This window comes from Pelobates fuscus, chromosome 13 (genome assembly GCF_036172605.1).
Source record: "Pelobates fuscus isolate aPelFus1 chromosome 13, aPelFus1.pri, whole genome shotgun sequence".
NCBI classification, from domain to species: Eukaryota; Metazoa; Chordata; class Amphibia; order Anura; family Pelobatidae; genus Pelobates; species Pelobates fuscus.
The window spans coordinates 38,597,741-38,617,196 of NC_086329.1; the positions used below are offsets into that span (position 1 = coordinate 38,597,741).

A 19,456-nucleotide genomic window follows, 5' to 3' on the forward strand; every position below is an offset into this window, starting at 1 on the left:
ATCCCTTTTGGGTTGCAATCAGGGATAGAGGTGGTAGATGAGGAAGCTGTATCTGATTCAGATCCACCGGTTTCATATTCAGATGCATTTTGAAATGTATTTGTTTATAATTTCATTTTCTTTGTCTAGTCAGTTTTAAAGGAAGAGAGGGATCTTTGCATATCTCTACCTTATGCTATACTTTTCTATTGATCCTCATGGAGGCTGATCCTATTTACTCTACATGTTGTTTTTTTTTCATTTTATACGCACAAGCCTTTTTGTACATTTACAGTCTGCTGTTTCCAAACCGCTTAAGGGTATCCAGAAGAGACATTATTTTGTATCTTTTTTCACTGTCTATCTTGGAACCTAAGTGTTGGTTACTTTAACTGCTACTAGTATATAATGTACAGAAAATGTACATAGATTTAGGATATTTGCCTACTTTCTCCCTTTTGCTGACCCACTTATACATATATATATATTAATATAGGAGGGGTTAGTTTGTAAATACTTTAGTGAAGCCTTTTTTTCTACTCCTATCATTTCATTGATATATGGGAATTTAAGTGATCACAAAACAGATCAGCAATGCTTCCGTAAACTATATTTCACTGACTATGTATTTTACTGATAATAGTTAATAATTATATGGTCTTTTTCTGTTCTACTTTCTATACCAGGCAGCATTTCCCATCTGTTTTCTTTTAGGAACTGCAAATAATTTCTAAAGGAAAATTATTTTCCTTAATTTGACTCTTAGTTCACTGTGAGTACCAGAGTTCACCTTAGGACTTGCAGGAGGGGAATAATTTGCATCTCCTTGCTAAGAGTGCTCAAGTGATCACACCTCTGTTGATTGCGTGCTGGTGTAACCATACCGTATGGGCCCTGGCAGCAGCCTCCTGTGTGAGATAAGTTAAGGGTCTCATATGATTCTTTGCGGTTATTAACAGGTAGGATCTTACACAGTTAGAAAGGTAATTTTGAAAACTAAAACATTTTTAATAAGGGAACTTAATCATTCCCTTTAAGACAGGCGATGCACTGACAAAAAGTATTTAGCTTAACGTGTACACATCTATTATTTCATTTCAGAAATAAAAATGGTGACATGTTTCCTTTAATGTCCATCTAATACGGAATATAAATATAGTACAATATAGATTAGCTTGTTTTTGGCAAACTGCATGCCAAGACCTTCATTTTTGTCATGTTTGAAGTAGCACCAGATATAAATCTGATATTATAGTGTACTTAAAATTCACTTTCTTAGTGGACCACTCTTCATATGTTGTTCAAATTATCTTACAATCATCCCCATGTGTTATTTGTCTTGTTTTAGAATGCAATTTGCGACTGTTTGAATTAATCATAAATACTATTTATCCTTCACCGAATTTTCCAATTGTTGATGACAAAGACACTTAGAAACCATTTAAAATTTAAATGGCGTAAACAGGACTGCACATGTTTCATTTTGTACTTGGCGCATTCAGGAGAGGAATGTTCACATTCTAGCATAACAGAAAACCAACAACAACGTGTACATTAAATTATTTTCTTTTCAAATATTTTTACTACTGTTAAATTCATGTATGTTTTGAAAGAAACCCAGAATGCTACAGTTACCCACAAAGCCATCAGCATTTAATAATAACAAATGCAATCGTGCCAACAAAGGCTCAATGTTTTTCTTCATACTGGTGACATTTTGACAATTTCCATATGGAGGAGTTTCTCTAAGAGTATACTAAGCATGTTCTGTTATATCCAACTACATTGGGAATGCCTTGCATCTCTACTAGAATATATCTAATGTGATTACCTTTTTCTCTAATGTATATACCTCAGCTGATAATTTGCTGAATTGTGAGATACAAGTCAAAACAGTTTACCTCAAAGTCAGATTTTTCTGCTTTTTCACATAATGTTTACAAGCGTTTTAGCTTGTGTGTGTGTGTGTGGATTCGATGCTGATGAGCTAAACTGGAAGAAAAAGTTAAGTTTACGGTGGACGACAGTGCAGATTTTACTTGAAATGCATGCAGTGTCAAAACAAATTTTAAAACAAATTAGGTCTGAGGAAAAAAACAAAACAAAAAAACTCAACATGACTTGCTATATGAGTTTATCCAATGACCTTATATTTAACCTTGACTGGCAATGCTATCTTTGGAGCAGCATCATGCGTTTGGAAGGATAGACTATGCAGAGCAAATGTTTTCAAATGTCTCAGAGAGGGACACACACAAAAAAAAAAGTCAATGTCTGCAGCAAAGGTCGCAGGAGAAACAGGCTCATTAATGTTTTAAGTAGTAGCAGTTTCGGGTGTTTCATCTTTTTTTTTCCCTCTCTCAACTTGAAGTGATGTAAATATGGTTCTAATGTTGGTTAAAATATCAATTGCAGCTGGATGCCAAGGAGATTGGAGATGATAACGTTATACGGATCTGTCTTGTCTCCTTTTATTGCTGATTTTGTCTAAAAACATCCTCCTTTGTTGACCCTCCCATTACCGCACAGCATGATCTGAAATATCAAACTAAAAAGACAAAAGAATGCACTTGGCAACTCAGGGTCACCTGGAAGCTGCTTAAGCAGAAAGTGTTGATGTAAACAAGGGACAAAATAATATCTGCTGGGGATGAACAAATCCCATCTTCTCTTTATTTTTGCTTTCACAGAGACCCATGTTCTTGCCTAATACCGATCGTCATCCAGAGGGTGTCAGGTGCCTAGTGATTGTTCTTCTGTTCTGGGTTGTCAGGAGGACTGCATGAGGCCAGTGAGGCGCTTGGATGTCAAAGATTTCCCCTGAAAGAAAAGAAAAAACAAAGATGGGGGTTATCATCACCTCCATAATCTACAGTGTATCCTAGTGCCAGTTTGGTGATGAGAAATGGAATGTTGACATCATGTGATCGTACCTCAACTGGTACCTTGCCTTGTTCAGATAACAAAAACAATCTTAAAGCGTTTTCGGTATTTAACAAGACACTGCTCCGCCCACTGAGAAGCAGCATTTACAACTTCCAGAGTTCTATATTTTGAGCTCTGTTTAATTCGGCAGTGGGTAATACATTTCTTGTCTGCAGTCCATGAACATTTCTAATTTACGAGAGTAACCGAGTAAAGTTTGTCAGTGCTGTCTGTAGGCTTTGTGCATTTGGATGAGACAAATTTTTTATTGAAATAAAATAGGCTAGCTGCTTGAATTGGACCATCTTTCAAAGATCTCTGGCGTATAAAATTCCTGTGCATTCGTTTTCCAAAGGTAGAGAACAGAGATGGCATAAAAGCTCAGTCCATTACCTTTGCCATCGTCCGTGGTCCTGTCTTGAAGTCACTGGGTATCATCTAGAAGGTCATGCATGCATCTACTGAACCGACTAACCTTTGTTGATCAATATCGGACAGACCTGTCAGCTGGGTCAGATCTCTGTACAGACAAGGAGATGATGTAAATAAAGTTTTCTTTTTGAGAGTGGAGAGTGGCATTGGTGCCCATATGATAATTCCCGCACAAGCAATTCTTTTGGAACATTTTGTTGTTAGAATTGGGCCTTTTATAATGAGACACAAAAACTAAAGGACAACTCTGGTGCATTTAAGGTGTGGTTACCATAGCAGCTCAAACTAGCCAATGGTGGATTCTAATTTCCCATTAAAGGTGTTAATGATGATAAGATAACCCTACTGATTTATACGTTACCAATTGCATTTCATAAAGTAAACCATTACTGCATCATCATTATGCAATTGTTTCTTATTTCAACAAAAATGGCTTTAAAGTTGAGCTTGTAGTTCAACATGGAAGCCCCATCTATTACCAAGTCAGGAATTACACTTACAATTACACTTTTCCTTTTAGCAAGTATGTCAATGCCAACAGACAGAGGCGGCTCTCTAACAAGGCGGTTTAGGTGGCTGCCTAAGGCCTCGCGGCCGCCTAAACCGCCTGTGGGCAGACTATGTCAGGTCCTGACACCAGGAGGGGGCCCGGCAGCTTGTCCGGTATACCGCCGGGTGCGAGGCCCCTCCTGGCTGCCCGGCCAGCCACCCCAGACACTGGTCTGCAGCTCTGCAGTGGGCAGAGCTGCAGACCATGTGTTTCACGAAAACCGGCCAATGAGGCTGGTGGGGGGTGGTGAGGCTGAGGGTGGTTACCACGGCAACGCTCTGAAATCTCGCGAGATTACATGGTCTGCAGCTCTGCGGAGCTGCAGACCGGGAGCAGTGGCCACCGGACCACCAGGGAGCCCACTGGACCACCAGGGAAATTATTAAGGTAGGCTCTCACCATCACCCCCCACCACACTCAGCCTCACGCCCCTTCACCCTCACAATCAACATCACCACCCTCAGCCTCACCCCCATCACCCTCAGCCTCTCCATCCCCCATCACCCCCAGCCTCACCATATCCCACACCCCCACCACCCTCAGCCTCACCATCACCCCGACCACCTCCCACCATCACCCCCTCACCATAAACCCCCACCACTCTCAGCCTCACCCCCACCCCCCTCAGCTTCACCCCACCCCCCCAGCCTCACCCCACCCCCCTCAGCCTCACCCCACCCCCCTCAGCTTCACCCCACCCCCCCTCAGCATCACCCCTCACCACCCTCAGCCTCCCCCCACCACCTTCAGCCTCACCACCCTCAACATCACCCCCCACCACCCTCAACATCACCCCCCACCACCCTCAGCCTCACCACCCCCACCACCCTCAGCCTCACCACCCCCCACCACCCTCAGCCTCACCACCCCCCACCAGCCTCAGCCTCACCACCCCCCACCAGCCTCAGCCTCACCACCCCCCACCACCCTCAGCCTCACCACCCCCCACCACCCTCAGCCTCACTCCCCCACCACCCTCAGCCTCACTCCCCCACCACCCTCAGCTTCATCTCCCTCACCACCCTCAGCCTCAACACCCTCCAGCATCACCCCCCCTCACCACCCTCAGCATCACCCCCTCACCACCCTCAGCATCACCCCTCACCACCCTCAGCATCACCCTTTAGCATCACCCCCAGCATCACCCCCACCACCCTCAGCATAACCCCCCCCACCACCCTCAGCCTCACCATCACCCCCCTCTCCCTCTCACATTACCATCACCCCCCTCTCCCTCTCACATTACCATCACCCCCCTCTCCCTCTCACATTACCATCACCCCCCTCTCCCTCTCACATTACCATCACCCCCCTCTCCCTCTCACATTACCATCACCCCCCTCTCCCTCTCACATTACCATCACCCCCCTGTCCCTCTCACATTACCATCACCCCCCCTGTCCCTCTCACCGTCACCCCCCCTGTCCCTCTCACCGCCACCCCCCCTGTCCCTCTCACCGCCAGCCCCCCTGTCCCTCTCACCGTCACCCCCCCTGTCCCTCTCACCATCACCCCCCCTGTCCCTCTCACCATCACCCCCCCTGTCCCTCTCACCGTCACCCCCCCGTCCCTCTCACCGTCACCCCCCCTGTCCCTCTCACCGTCACCCCCCCTGTCCCTCTCACCGTCACCCCCCCTGTCCCTCTCACCGTCACCCCCCCTGTCCCTCTCACCGTCACCCCCCCTGTCCCTCTCACCGTCACCCCCCCTGTCCCTCTCACCGTCACCCCCCCTGTCCCTCTCACCGTCACCCCCCCTGTCCCTCTCACCGTCACCCCCCCTGTCCCTCTCACCGTCACCCCCCCTGTCCCTCTCACCGTCACCCCCCCTGTCCCTCTCACCGTCACCCCCCCTGTCCCTCTCACCGTCACCCCCCCTGTCCCTCTCACCGTCACCCCCCCTGTCCCTCTCACCATCACCCCCCCTGTCCCTCTCACCATCACCCCCCCTGTCCCTCTCACCATCACCCCCCCTGTCCCTCTCACCATCACCCCCCCTGTCCCTCTCACCATCACCCCCCTGTCCCTCTCACCATCACCCCCCTGTCCCTCTCACCATCACCCTCCCCTCTCCCTCTCACCATCACCCTCCCCTCTCACCATCACCCTCCCCTCTCACCATCACCCTCCCCTCTCCCTCTCACCATCACCCTCCCCTCTCACCATCACCCTCCCCTCTCACCATCACCCTCCCCTCTCACCATCACCCTCCCCTCTCACCATCACCCTCCCCTCTCCCTCTCACCATCACCCTCCCCTCTCACCATCACCCTCCCCTCTCCCTCTCACCCTCCCCTCTCCCTCTCACCATCACCCCCCTCTCACCGTCACCCCCCTGTCCCTCTCACCGTCACCCCCCCTGTCCCTCTCACCATCACCCGCCTCTCCCTCTCACCATCACCCTCCCCTCTCCCTCTCACCATCACCCTCCCCTGTCCCTCTCACCATCACCCTCCCCTGTCCCTCTCACCATCACCCTCCCCTGTCCCTCTCACCATCACCCTCCCCTGTCCCTCTCACCATCACCCTCCCCTGTCCCTCTCACCATCACCCTCCCCTCTCACCATCACCCTCCCCTCTCACCATCACCCTCCCCTCTCACCATCACCCTCCCCTCTCACCATCACCCTCCCCTCTCACCATCACCCTCCCCTCTCACCATCACCCTCCCCTCTCCCTCTCACCATCACCCTCCCCTCTCACCATCACCCTCCCCTCTCACCATCACCCCCTCTCACCATCACCCTCCCCTCTCCCTCTCACCATCACCCCCTCTCACCATCACCCTCCCCTCTCCCTCTCACCATCACCCCCCTCTCACCATCACCCTCCCCTCTCCCTCTCACCATCACCTCCACACCATCACCTCCACACCATCACCCCCACACCATTACCCCCTCTCACCATCACCCGCCTCTCCCTCTCACCATCACCCTCCCCTGTCCCTCTCACCATCACCCTCCCCTGTCCCTCTCACCATCACCCTCCCCTGTCCCTCTCACCATCACCCTCCCCTGTCCCTCTCACCATCACCCTCCCCTCTCCCTCTCACCATCACCCTCCCCTGTCCCTCTCACCATCACCCTCCCCTGTCCCTCTCACCATCACCCTCCCCTGTCCCTCTCACCATCACCCTCCCCTGTCCCTCTCACCATCACCCTCCCCTGTCCCTCTCACCATCACCCTCCCCTGTCCCTCTCACCATCACCCTCCCCTGTCCCTCTCACCATCACCCTCCCCTGTCCCTCTCACCATCACCCTCCCCTGTCCCTCTCACCATCACCCTCCCCTGTCCCTCTCACCATCACCCTCCCCTGTCCCTCTCACCATCACCCTCCCCTGTCCCTCTCACCATCACCCTCCCCTGTCCCTCTCACCATCACCCTCCCCTGTCCCTCTCACCATCACCCTCCCCTGTCCCTCTCACCATCACCCTCCCCTGTCCCTCTCACCTTTACCCTCCCCTGTCCCTCTCACCATCACCCTCCCCTCTCCCTCTCACTATCACCTCCACACCATCACTCCCTCTCACCATCACCCCCACACCATTACCCCCTCTCACCATCACCCGCCTCTCCCTCTCACCATCTCCCGCCTCTCCCTCTCACCATCACCCCCCCATACACACAACACACTTCAAGCAGCTACCCCATACACATAGGGTCTCAGACAAAAACGCAAACATGCTCACAGAGACATACATTCACACACACAAGGATACTCTCTGTCAGACACACTCTCAGGCACATACATAGGTAGACAGTGCATCAATGTGTATATGTGACACTTTTTTGTTAGTGGGGCCTCATGTTTGCGTTTCGCCTAAGGCCTCATAAAGTCTAGAGCCGCCTCTGCCAACAGATAATGGTACATCAAGTCCAAATTGGAAATGTGCACTTGATTAAAGACCAGTGACGTTTCATGCCACCATCATCCAGTATGGAAAGTCCAGCATATTTGACAATAGAGGTATATAGACAGGTTAGGTTTGTCACAATTCTGTTTACTCTCAGTTTGGTTCATTACTTCACAGGGCCACACTACCTGTCTGTTTATAAGATATCTCTTGGTTCCCAGCTGGCTTTACTTTGCAATTATCTTCTTCCTATTTACTTGAACCTCACCCCTTCTTGTTTGCCAGTTCAATAATAATGATAACTAGAAAAGCTACAATTTCTGGGGAAATTGTGTGAAGTGTTCTTGCCTCCACCAGTAGTCTACAACTGGAGTGGGCGGAGTAACTGTTATTATTTATTTATATAGCACATTTAATTGCAACGTTGTTGCCCAAAGTGCTTCACAGTTACATTAAAACATACAGTTATAAAAACATTAGAGGGTTTAAAAGGCTTTGTCTATGACATCACTTGCTGCTGCAGCCTGGCACAGGTCAGAGTATTTTTGTGGTTGCCATCTTCAAACGGTCGTATTTTTAAAACTATAAATCCTACAGTGAAGAGCTTTATATTGTGAGAATCACAAGACCCAGGCCTACATTTGGATGCATAGTATGTCTCTGAAGTATTACAAATGAAGGCACAGTCGCAGTTTAGAAATTGCCCTTCAAATGTGAGCTTTGCAGAGTGGAGTTTCAATGAATGTCAATGGACTGCGTGAGTTGCAAACAAATGGTCATATTGTGAAAACTATAAGGACTATGGCTTAGCCGTGGACATTTTTAGTGGCAGCAGGGATAGCTGAACGTTTTGATATTAGATTTGTGTAGGTGGGCCTGAAAATGAGGGAGTGGTGGCAGTTTAGAAATCATGTCCTGATTTTTCAGCTTTTGCCAGCTCCCACTCTAGCTTTGCCATTCATTCCTATGGGGCAAATTTCACCACAAGAACGACGATATTCCGTGAACCATTCGCCGAAACGTTCCACAAAGTAATAGCAATCCGATCGGGAACAATCCGTACGTTTTGGTAAATTTTTGTCTATGTAGTGTAAAAACTGTGGGAGGAGTTAGGGTGGCAAATTTGGCTATAATAATATATATGTGAGGTAACATTAAGTGGTCTTGCTATGCAAGAACACTTAATAATGTTGTTGGTCTGATCCTTTTGTCCTGTGTAACAGTCTGTATATGTGAGCATGTTGCTTCACCTGAGTTCCGGTGCATGTTGCTTCCCTGAGTTCCGGAGCATGCTGCTTCCCTGAGTTCCAGAGCATGCTGCTTCCCTGAGTTCCGGAGCATGCTGCTTCCCTGAGTTCCGGAGCATGCTGCTTCCCTGAGTTCCGGAGCATGCTGCCTTCTTGAGTTCCCGTATCCAGAAGCCCTGCACTTACATTAAGTTATATGTGCTTGTATTTGGGTCTGTTGTGTTCCATATACATAACAATATACTTGCCTTTTGCCTTGATTTGTGTGTATGTTGGTCTTTTGCTTTCTGGGTTCCACCCCATAGAGCAGGGGTGCCCAAAAGGTAGTTGCCCAGATGTTTTAAAACTACATCTTCCATGATGCTTTGTCATTCTAAAGACATTGTAAAAACATGCAAATAATCATGGGAGTTGTAGTACTCCAACACCTGGGGATCTACCTTTTGGACACCCCTGTTATAGAGGTTGCTGGACTGAACAGCACCCCTTTCCGACCAGACCCTTGACAATGTTTAAATTAGTGGGGCCTTCCATTTAGAATATTTGAAGTCTAATTTGTTATAGCGGAATGATTTAGTCATTGGTCCTTAAAGGGTTGATATATAAAAATACTACGTGCACCATGTCATGTTTTAGATTTTTGCTCAGTTACTCATCATTCTAGAAGTGCAAATCCCTTTTAAATTTCCCCAACATATTGACGTAGCCTTACCAAAATCTAAGACCTGCCACTCCATGAAATATAACCATTTCAACAATTCTTGAGAGAGTGAACCAGAGTCGCATGATTTCTACAAGATTATATGGATCTTCTATTGCTTCTATATGTATTTTTTAGGAATAAAGGCATATTTAGCATGTATCACTAATGCTATTTTGAGACCAGTACATTTGAGGATGAATACTATTCTATTCAGGACATGCCTGTCCAAACTACCAGTGTACCATATTTTTTTCACTACTATGTAATGGGAAGGAGAAACAAGAAAAATGATATATAAAAATGTTTATTTTACAACAGAAATATCATCCACTTACATTACAAATAATGGCAATCAGCTTTGCCAAACGAAGGAAAACCAATTTCAGCATCTAGTCTTAGAACCCCACAAATGTATTGAACAATCCAGATCAAGTACAGAGATTATCGTGATCTATCACGATAATCACAACAATTTGTGATATCTGATAGATTGGAGGTCCTGCAAACAGGATTTTGAAATCCCACAAGGCATGAGAGATGCAGTTTAGAAAATAAAGCTATGAACTTGGCAGGATTGTCGGTGTAGAACAATTTGAACCTGAATTTAGACTTATGGAAACGTTTGACCAGTCACATGTGACAGGATAACATATAGGCCACTACCGTGCAGTCTTGACCCATTTCCATTATGGCACTTTTGTACCGTTTGGCCTCCACATCCCTGCAAGAAAAACAAATCACTTGCCATACTGTCAGGTGTAGCAATGAAACCCTGCTGCAGACGATTGCAATGTATTTAATTAACTTGAATAATGAACATGCCTCAAACATTGTACGAATAAAAAATATATATATTGCAAAGGAAGAAGTGCAAATTCCATGACAAAAGCCTCTTAATTCTCACACCTGCAACATAGTAATCACAGTGGCTGCAACTATAGTCTGTTGCTGTTTCCACTGTTGCTGTTTTGTCTTAATTTTCTCTTCAGAGAATGCTGGAAGCAACCAACAGCTTCCGGTCAGACCGGGTAGAGTATATTCTCTGCAGTGGTCCGGTTGCCCATGCTACAAAATAGAGGGAAACAGGAGGGAAGGGGCAATACAGAAGGGGATGTGGCCAGAGCAAGATACACAGACAAGGGCCTGGGGGGGAAGACACATACAAAATGGGCTGTAGGGCAAGAAAGACACAAAGAGGGACTGGGGAAGGGGGGAAAGAAAGAGACATACAAACAGACACACACAGGAATTTGGGAAGGAGAGAGAGACAAATAAAAAGGGCTGTGGAAAAAGAAAAATATAAAACGGGCTGTAGGAGAGGAAAGAGGCACACAGAGGAGTTGGGGAAGGAGAGAAATAGGCATATGGAGGAGTTGGGGGAGAGAGACACAGGGGCTGGTAAAGGGGAGAAATACACATACAGAGGTGATGGGTGAAGAGACACATATAGGGGCTAGGGAAGAGATAAGAGACACATTATGGGACTGGGAGAAGAGACATACAAAAAGGGCTATGATGGAGAAAGACAAACAAAGGGTATGGGAAAGAAAAAAGAAACACACAAAGTGGTTGGGTGGAAAAGAGACCAATAGAAGGGTTGGGGAATGGAAGAAACACAAATGGGGGTTGGGGAAAAGACCCACAAAGGTGCTGGGGGAAGTAAGAGGTATGAAAAGTGGCTCTGGGGGAGTAAGGACAGACAAAGGGGCTCTGGGGGAGTTAGAGACACAAAGGGGCTGTGGGGTTAGTAAGAGACACACAAAGGGCTAGGGGAGAAAGACCCACAAAGGGGCTGAGGGGGGGAGGCGGGTTGTAAGAGATACACAAGAGGAGTGTACGAAACACATAGGGAGAAAATGGGGAGATAAACACTAAAGGGGGTGCAAACACAAAGGATGAGGGAAATAAACTCAAGAGGGGGGTTAAGAGATGCATTTTATTGGGGGGGAGGGGCAGCCCAAAAACCTGACACCAGCCCTGTTCCCATCCCTCTCCTCATCTTACAGAACCACATATGTTAATAATAAATTAAGAAAAAACTGATCCTTCAATACCCAGCAGAGCAAATAAACATTTCAGTTATTAAATTGCAGAATTTATATTGATTTTCAAAGTATTTACATAGAGTGTGTTGGACTCACTTGGCCATTCTATGCCATTAATGCACAATGTTTAAACCTAAACTTCATAAAGCAGAATCATATTCATGGGAGTAAAGTCTGAGTTTTTCTCCACAATCATCCGTTAAGGGGCTATCCAGTAAAACCAGTTTAAAAAAGCCCAGTGGCCAAAACTCTAGTGAGGTTGAAATGCCAAACACAACATGTACAATGGTTAAAGTGGTCAATACTGAGCAATAGATTAATGCCTTGTTTTGTGGGTTGTAACAGTTCAGCGAGATTCTGTCGGCATGGCCTCCCAAAAACACAGCGGTCACGCCGGCAGCAATAATAAATACTTAACTTGCTCGCGCCAAACCACTACCCTATCTCCTTCCATCCCAGTCCCCAGCGTGTGCGGCGTTCCTAGAGACGCCAGCCGCTGCGGTTCCGGTTTTAATAAAGATATAGCCTTTGCCCACATTAAAGATGGTGCTTACGTGCGTGTGACGTCAAGTCAAAGACGTGCACGCACATTTTGGGGTCAGAGGCCACATACAGCCAATTACAGCTTCAAGAGGGTTATTTAAACCCAAATTTCCTTTTGATCAGTGCCCTGGTGTGGTTTCCCTTTGATGGTTATCAGAGAGTGTGTTCCTGGTCGAGGTTTTCTGTTTTTTGACTTTGGCTCCGTTTTGACTTCCCTGATTTCTGGTATCCTTGACTTTTGGCTTTTCCTAATCGTTGTGTCTCATTCTGTGTCCCTGACCTTGGCAAGTATTTTGACTATTCTCGGATACTTTAAATCCGGACATTTTAAGGTTACATGTTATCCTCAGTCTTAAGTGTGATACTATTTCTGCATGCTGGATCAACAGCAACCCTGACATGGGTAACTCGAACCTCACTTGTCTTCAACACAGACATTCAACTGTAAGCGGTGTGGAAATTGACAATATCCTAGAGTGGCGCGTATACAAAGATTGCTCGCTCTCGGTAATGGTCATCATGGCCATCAGTGCTGCAGAACCCTACAAGATACATTTAAAGAATAAGGCTAAGTTTGACCTTAGTTGAATTTGACATATACTCTCTTGGACTTCACCCTGCACTAAGGGAAGTAGTTAAAATAATTCAAGACAATCAACTCATAAATCACATTAAAGCCACAGTTCGAAAGACTGTCTTCTTACTATAGAACCTGGACAATTATGGAAGAATACGATCACCAACTGTTGGGATATATGGAATATCTACCTCTCCCATTATATTTAGAATATTAAAACATCAGGCTAGATAAATGAGGACTGATTGATGTTGGCTGAACATCGTTTTTGTATTTCAAAATTACTTTCCTGACTTAATAAAGATGATCAGAATCAGGCTGTTTTAAGGACAGTTATCACATAGGAGGACAACTGGTGCCCAATGTACACAAACAGACACCAAAAAGTTATCATGCTTTTGACATTATTCATGAGCACTAGGTAGTAGGTACTACTGACTCTGTATATATAAGTAAACCTCTGCGACTAAAGTATAAAACAGGTAAACAGTTGTCTTGTGATGTGAAAGGAGAAACATCTGCAAATCAGTAAACAAACTTACAAGGTAACACTTAATGAGAGGTAACCATCTGCCCTCTAGATGATAAATAACCCAACACTAGCCAATAGTGCATGTAAATGTAGATGGTGGGAGATTGCAGATAAACTGCAGGTTGGTAGGTCTTCATATAGGACAACACAACATAAAAGCAGTAAAGATGAACAAGTTCTGACGTGTCATGAAATGGCTACACCTCAAACTGCAGGATAATGCTGCCATCTTGTTTAGTGTTAATGGATGGTTCAGGTCAGCATAAAGGTAGAAAAAAAAAAAAAGAACTGCTGCGCCGTAACTTACCACGCTGCGAGTGAACTTTTCTAAGGAAGTTCTACGACCTTGCTCATTCTCAGTCTTAAAAAACAAAAAGAGGATTGGGAAATAAAAATACAGGAGAAAAAAAACCTTCAGCTTTTTTTTTAATTTATTTTTTTAGCAGTTTGTGGGTTTGGTATGCTAGCAAAAGTTAGAAGACCAAAAACAGCTTGCTCAAGCAATGACACACAGGTGGAGAAACCAAACATAAACAAACAAACAAACAGGAAAATAAGCAAAAGCAAATCCTATTCTACTTGTAATTTTCCTAAATTGTTACTAAATGGTATGCATCCATCGATCTTACTAGGCGAGATAAATAATGAGATGTGATAATGAACGGAACCCATCACCCAGTTTTGAAGTAAGCCTAGAACATATACGAGTCTACTGTACCAAACTGGCAGCAAATCTAAATTTTTAGAAATATGCATTTTAATTTGGGTTAGATCTGTGATTGGACAAAACCAAGTGGAGAAGACACAAGAGGTGGACAGACACAACACGAAGGAGAAAACTTAAATACAGAAGGTGTTTACAGGGGAAATGGAATGAAAACTGGGGGGTTGGGGGAGGGGAAGATGAATACGGAAGGGATGAGGATGGGAGAAAACAAGTTTTATGGGGAGAGTGAATAAGGAGTAAAGAATGGATGAGGGGAAGGCAGATATGAGAAATGTGGAAGATGCAATATAGTGGGGTGGATAGAATGAGAGCAACATGATGAAGGGTGCTAGAGCTAAGTAACAGAGAAGATGAAGATGATGATCGAATAAAGGGGAGGTGGAAAGGAAGCATATGAAAACGAAATCGAATGAGGAAGGGAAGAAGATATTAAGTAAGCAGGGACTGAGAAGGATATGGGAGAGAATATATAAACGTTTGCATGGTATGAAGAGAAGAAAGGAGTCTTAATATCGAGGTGATACAGATGGAATAAGTATGAAAGAAAACCAATGGTAAAGGGAGAAAGCAAAAATGTAGAGGGAACTGGAGAATGAACGAGCACGGTAGAATGGATATTAGGAATGGGGCAGACGCAGGACTATATGTAAACCTAGGCTAGCTAAGTCTGGGACTAATGTCTTGGAGGGGAGGAAGGAACTTTTTTTTTTTTTTTTAAATGTATATATTATTTTCCCACTATTTGGCTTCAGCTGAAACTATTTGGTTTCAGCAACATCTTTCAATTATTTACACAGCACTTGTTGTCTGCCGCCTCCGCTGCCCCAACGGCAGCAAGATGTTAACAGTGCAATACTATTAAGTAACCATCGAGAGATACAACTGATTGCAGTTATAAAATAATAATTAGATTAATAATACAAATGTGTATCATTTTAAAGCACTAGTCCTACTGGTTTTGGCCCCCAGAATTTGGGTTAAAAAAAAAAATACTGCACTCCACATTTCAGCACTGCTAATGCCTTAAACATACATAAACCAAAAAAGATACTCACATTTGAAGTTCCTGCATTTGTAGCCTCTGCGGAACGTTCTGCTAAGAAACTCTGGGTTGGGAGGCAGGGCTATAAATGATGTGCTCATGGAGCAAACTTTTATTTCTTAAACCTTATGATTAAGTGTTAAATCTAACTGTAACTGAACCAAATCGTGTGAAGGTGCCAAAAGTTCACATTCAAGCCAGCAACAGATTCTTCTCTAAATAAATTGCCTTTTAGATACTTTTAAGTCCTTAAGTTTTACATTGGGAGTGGGCAGTCTGGTGAACCACTTTTATTAAACCTTATTTTAATTTAGGGATGATTTGTGAGCATATAATCCAAAACTGAAGGTTAACAGCTGTTTGTGTACACTAATTTTAAATTGTATTTTCTATTAACTATTTCACTTTGGCCCAGTGTGATGAAATCAGCAATGCGACTATCTAGAAAACAGCAAACACGAATAGACAAACTATACTATAGATACCTTTTCTATTGTACTGTACTGTACAAAAACATCTCACAAACCCTGCAAGTGCATGGAAAGCTGGACTTAGGGGGACTCTGCTTAGCTAGTTTCTCTTCAATCCATATGCACATTGACGGAATGGAGCATGGACTTCAGTGAATGAAAGGGTTCTTCAAACACATTGACCACTTCAGTGATTTGAAGTGGTCATGGTGCCTGGAATGTGGGTGTGCAGAGTTACGCTATGAAATGCTGCACATACAGTGTTCAATCCCTTCTGCTGCTGGAAGCGCGTCACTGGACTACCAGGGAGGTTTTAGTGGCTATAATGATAGGAATAACCCTTTACAGATGTGGATTGATTTTTGTGCTCAGCTACAGCCCTCATATTTGTATCAGGTATGACTGAACTCACCAGCCGACTTTAGGATTAATTTCTATGGAGCTTTTCTCAAAGTTTAATTAGACTGACAAATCATAGGCGTGCGCAGCCTATTGCATTAGGGTGTGCACCCTAAAGCACAAGCACACGCGGCGTGTGTATATATATATATATATATATATATATATATATTTATATATATATATATATATATTACACACACAGACACAAAGCTGTGTGTGTGCTGTGTGAGGGTGCTGTTAGTGTGATGTGTGTGTGAGGGTGCTGGTAGTGTACTATGTGGGTGAGGGTGTTTGTGTGTGCGTGCTTGTGAGGGTGCTGTGAATGTACTGTGTGTCAGGGTGCTGTTTGTTTGTGTGCACTTGTGAGGGTGCTGTAAATGTACTGTGTGTGAGGGTGATGTTTGTGTGTGAGGGTACTGGTAGTGTGCCGTGTGTGTTTGTTAGGGTTCTGTTTGTGTTTGTGAGGGTACTGTTAGTGTGCTGTGTGAGTGTGAGAGTGCTGTTTGTGTAATGTGTGTGAGAGTGCTGTGTGTTTGTAAGGGTGCTGTGTGTGTGGGTGCTGTATGTGTGTGTGGTTGCTGTATGTGTGTGGGTGCTGTGTATGTGTGTGGGTGCTGTGTATGTGTGTGGGTGATGTGTATGTGTGTGGGTGATGTGTATGTGTGTGGGTGATGTGTATGTGTGTGGGTGATGTGTATGTGTGTGGGTGATGTGTATGTGTGTGGGTGATGTGTATGTGTGTGGGTGATGTGTATGTGTGTGGGTGATGTGTATGTGTGTGGGTGATGTGTATGTGTGTGGGTGATGTGTATGTGTGTGGGTGCTGTGTATGTGTGTGGGTGCTGTGTATGTTTGTGGGTGCTGTATGTGTGTATGTTTGTGGGTGCTGTATGTGTGTATGTTTGTGGGTGCTGTATGTGTGTGTGTGCTGTATGTGTGTGTGTGCTGTATGTGTGTGTGTGCTGTATGTGTGTGTGTGCTGTATGTGTGTGGGTGCTGTATGTGTGTGGGTGCTGTATGTGTGTGGGTGCTGTATGTGTGTGGGTGCTGTATGTCTGTGGGTGCTGTATGTCTGTGGGTGCTGTATGTCTGTGGGTGCTGTATGTCTGTGGGTGCTGTATGTCTGTGGGTGCTGTATGTCTGTGGGTGCTGTGTGTGTAGGTGCTGTGTGTGTAGGTGCTGTGTATGTCTGTGGGTGCCGTGTATGTCTGTGGGTGCTGAATGTGTGTTGGTGCTGTGTATGTGTGTGGGTGCTGTGTATGTGTGTGGGTGCTGTATGTGTGTAGGTACTGTGTATGTGTGTGGGTGCTGTATGTCTGTGGGTGCTGTATGTGTGTAGGTGCTGTGTATGTCTGTGGGTGCTGTATGTGTGTAGGTGCTGTGTATGTCTGTGGGTGCTGAATGTGTGTAGGTGCTGTGTAGGTGCTGTATGTGTGTGGGTGCTGTGTGTGTGTAGGTGCTGTATGTGTGTAGGTGCTGTGTATGTGTGTAGGTGCTGTGTATGTGTGTAGGTGCTGTGTATGTGTGTAGGTGCTGTGTATGTGTGTAGGTGCTGTGTATGTGTGTGGGTGCTGTGTATGTGTGTGGGTGCTGTGTATATGTGTGGGTGCTGTGTATATGTGTGGGTGCTGTGTATGTGTGTGGGTGCTGTGTATGTGTGTGGGTGCTGTGTATGTGTGTGGGTGCTGTGTATGTGTGTGGGTGCTGTATGTGTATGGGTGCTGTATGTGTGTTGGTGCTGTGTATATGTGTGTGTGGGTGATTGTGGGGGGTGGAGGTACATTACTTAATATCCCCCCTCCCTTCTTACTTTATGTAGGGAGGGGGGATCTTTCCTTGCTGCTTTCCCTGGTGGTCCAGTGGAGATGGGGGCAGATCAGTTATCCCCCCTCCCTTCTTACTTTATGTGGGGAGGGGGGATTCTTGTTCCTTGTCCCTGGTGGTCCAGTGGAGGTGGGGGCAGATCAGTTATCCCCCCTCCCTTCTTACCTTATGCCTGGGAGGGGGGATCCTTTCTGCTGCTGCCATCCCTGGTGGTCCAGTGGAGAGTGAACTCTAGCCCCGCAGGGCTAGAGTTCACTCACGCGAGATCTGGGCGTTGCCGCGGCAACGCTCAGATCTCGCGAGAGGAACCCGGCGGAGCTGCTGGCAATAGCTCCCCGGGTCCTCTCCTGCCTCCCTCACTGCCTGTGAGCCGGTGAGGGGAGGCTGAGAGCAGAGCCGGCGCTCGGATAGCGCCGGCTCTGCATGAGCCGGCAGGGGAGATCCTGAGATCTCCCCTGCCGGTCTTAATACATAGGCGTGCCGCGGGGATTAGGGTGTGCCCAGGCACACCCGGCACACCCCGTGCGCACGCCTATGTGACAAATGTAATTTATACATGCAGACAGCTTCAGTGACAGTTTGACAGTTAACATCAAATAAATAAAACTACTATTGTTCAAAAATTATGCTCTTCAACAGACGCCAAACATAAAATACTCTGTCGAATTGATAGGTCTACTTGTTCTTTTCAAATAGTTTTTATTGAAAATGTTTACAAATTTTTACAACAAGTCGCAATAACAGTACTCATGTTCTTTAGTATTTTCAAGGGCAATATAAAAAAAAACCCTGAATAAAATGTACTAATCGAGTAATTCACAGAATGCTGTGAATATAAATTAACGTTTAATAAACACCCTACTATTGAGACCCTGCAAAAATGTTTTCAGTTAGCAGTGTAATATACTATAATAATCTTGCTAGTTCATGCCTGATCGATAAAATTATACAATCTAAAACCCGGTTCAGTAGTGTAGCATCTGTTTAAAGGGACACTATAGTCACCAGACCAACTACAGCTTAATGTATTTGTTCTCGTGAGTATAATCATTCCCTTCAGGCTTTTTGCAGTAAACACTGTTTTTCTCAGAGAAAAGGCAGTGTTTACATTACAGCCTAGGGATACCTCCACTGGCCACTCGTTAGATGGCTACTAGAGGGGCTTCTTGGGGCAGCAGCACTGCCATTCAGTGTCTCCTCCCTCTGCATTGAGACACAGAACGTTCCTCATAGAGATGCATTGATTCAACGCAGCTCTATGAGGAGATGCTGATTGGCCAGGGCGGTGTTTGGCTTGTGCTGGCTCTGCCCCTGATCTGCCTGCTTGACAAGCTCAGCCAATCCAATGCTTTCCTATGGGTAATCATTTTGGTTGGCTCAGATCACCACTTCTGATGTCAGTCAAGGAGGCAGATCAGGGGCAGAGCCAGAAGCTGCAACAGAATAAAACAAAGATAATATTTTACTATATTTAGGGGGAGGGGGGTGGGGCTTGTGTATTTTGAAAGAATATATTAAACTAAAACTGAAGTATAATTTAGCAAAGTGCTACATAATTTAATCTCAGTTGTCCAATTTACACATGAATTACATTTTAAAAATT

At 45.4% G+C, this 19,456-nt stretch overlaps 1 protein-coding gene across 2 annotated transcripts in view; it reads right to left on the bottom strand.

The window, feature by feature from the left end:
• Positions 1-1,326: 1,326 nt before the first annotated feature.
• RGS6 (regulator of G protein signaling 6) overlaps positions 1,327-19,456 on the bottom strand; it is a 326,615-nt gene continuing 308,485 nt past the window's right edge. The window contains exons 17-18 of one of the 2 annotated variants that reach the window (XM_063440378.1): positions 13,696-13,749; positions 1,327-2,799 (exon numbers count right to left, since the gene is read on the bottom strand). In XM_063440378.1, coding sequence (XP_063296448.1) covers positions 2,749-2,799; positions 13,696-13,749 — 105 coding nt within the window. In that variant the 3' untranslated portion in view covers positions 1,327-2,748. The remainder of the gene's footprint in view (positions 2,800-13,695; positions 13,750-19,456) is intronic. The other variant, XM_063440379.1, reaches the window with a different exon arrangement.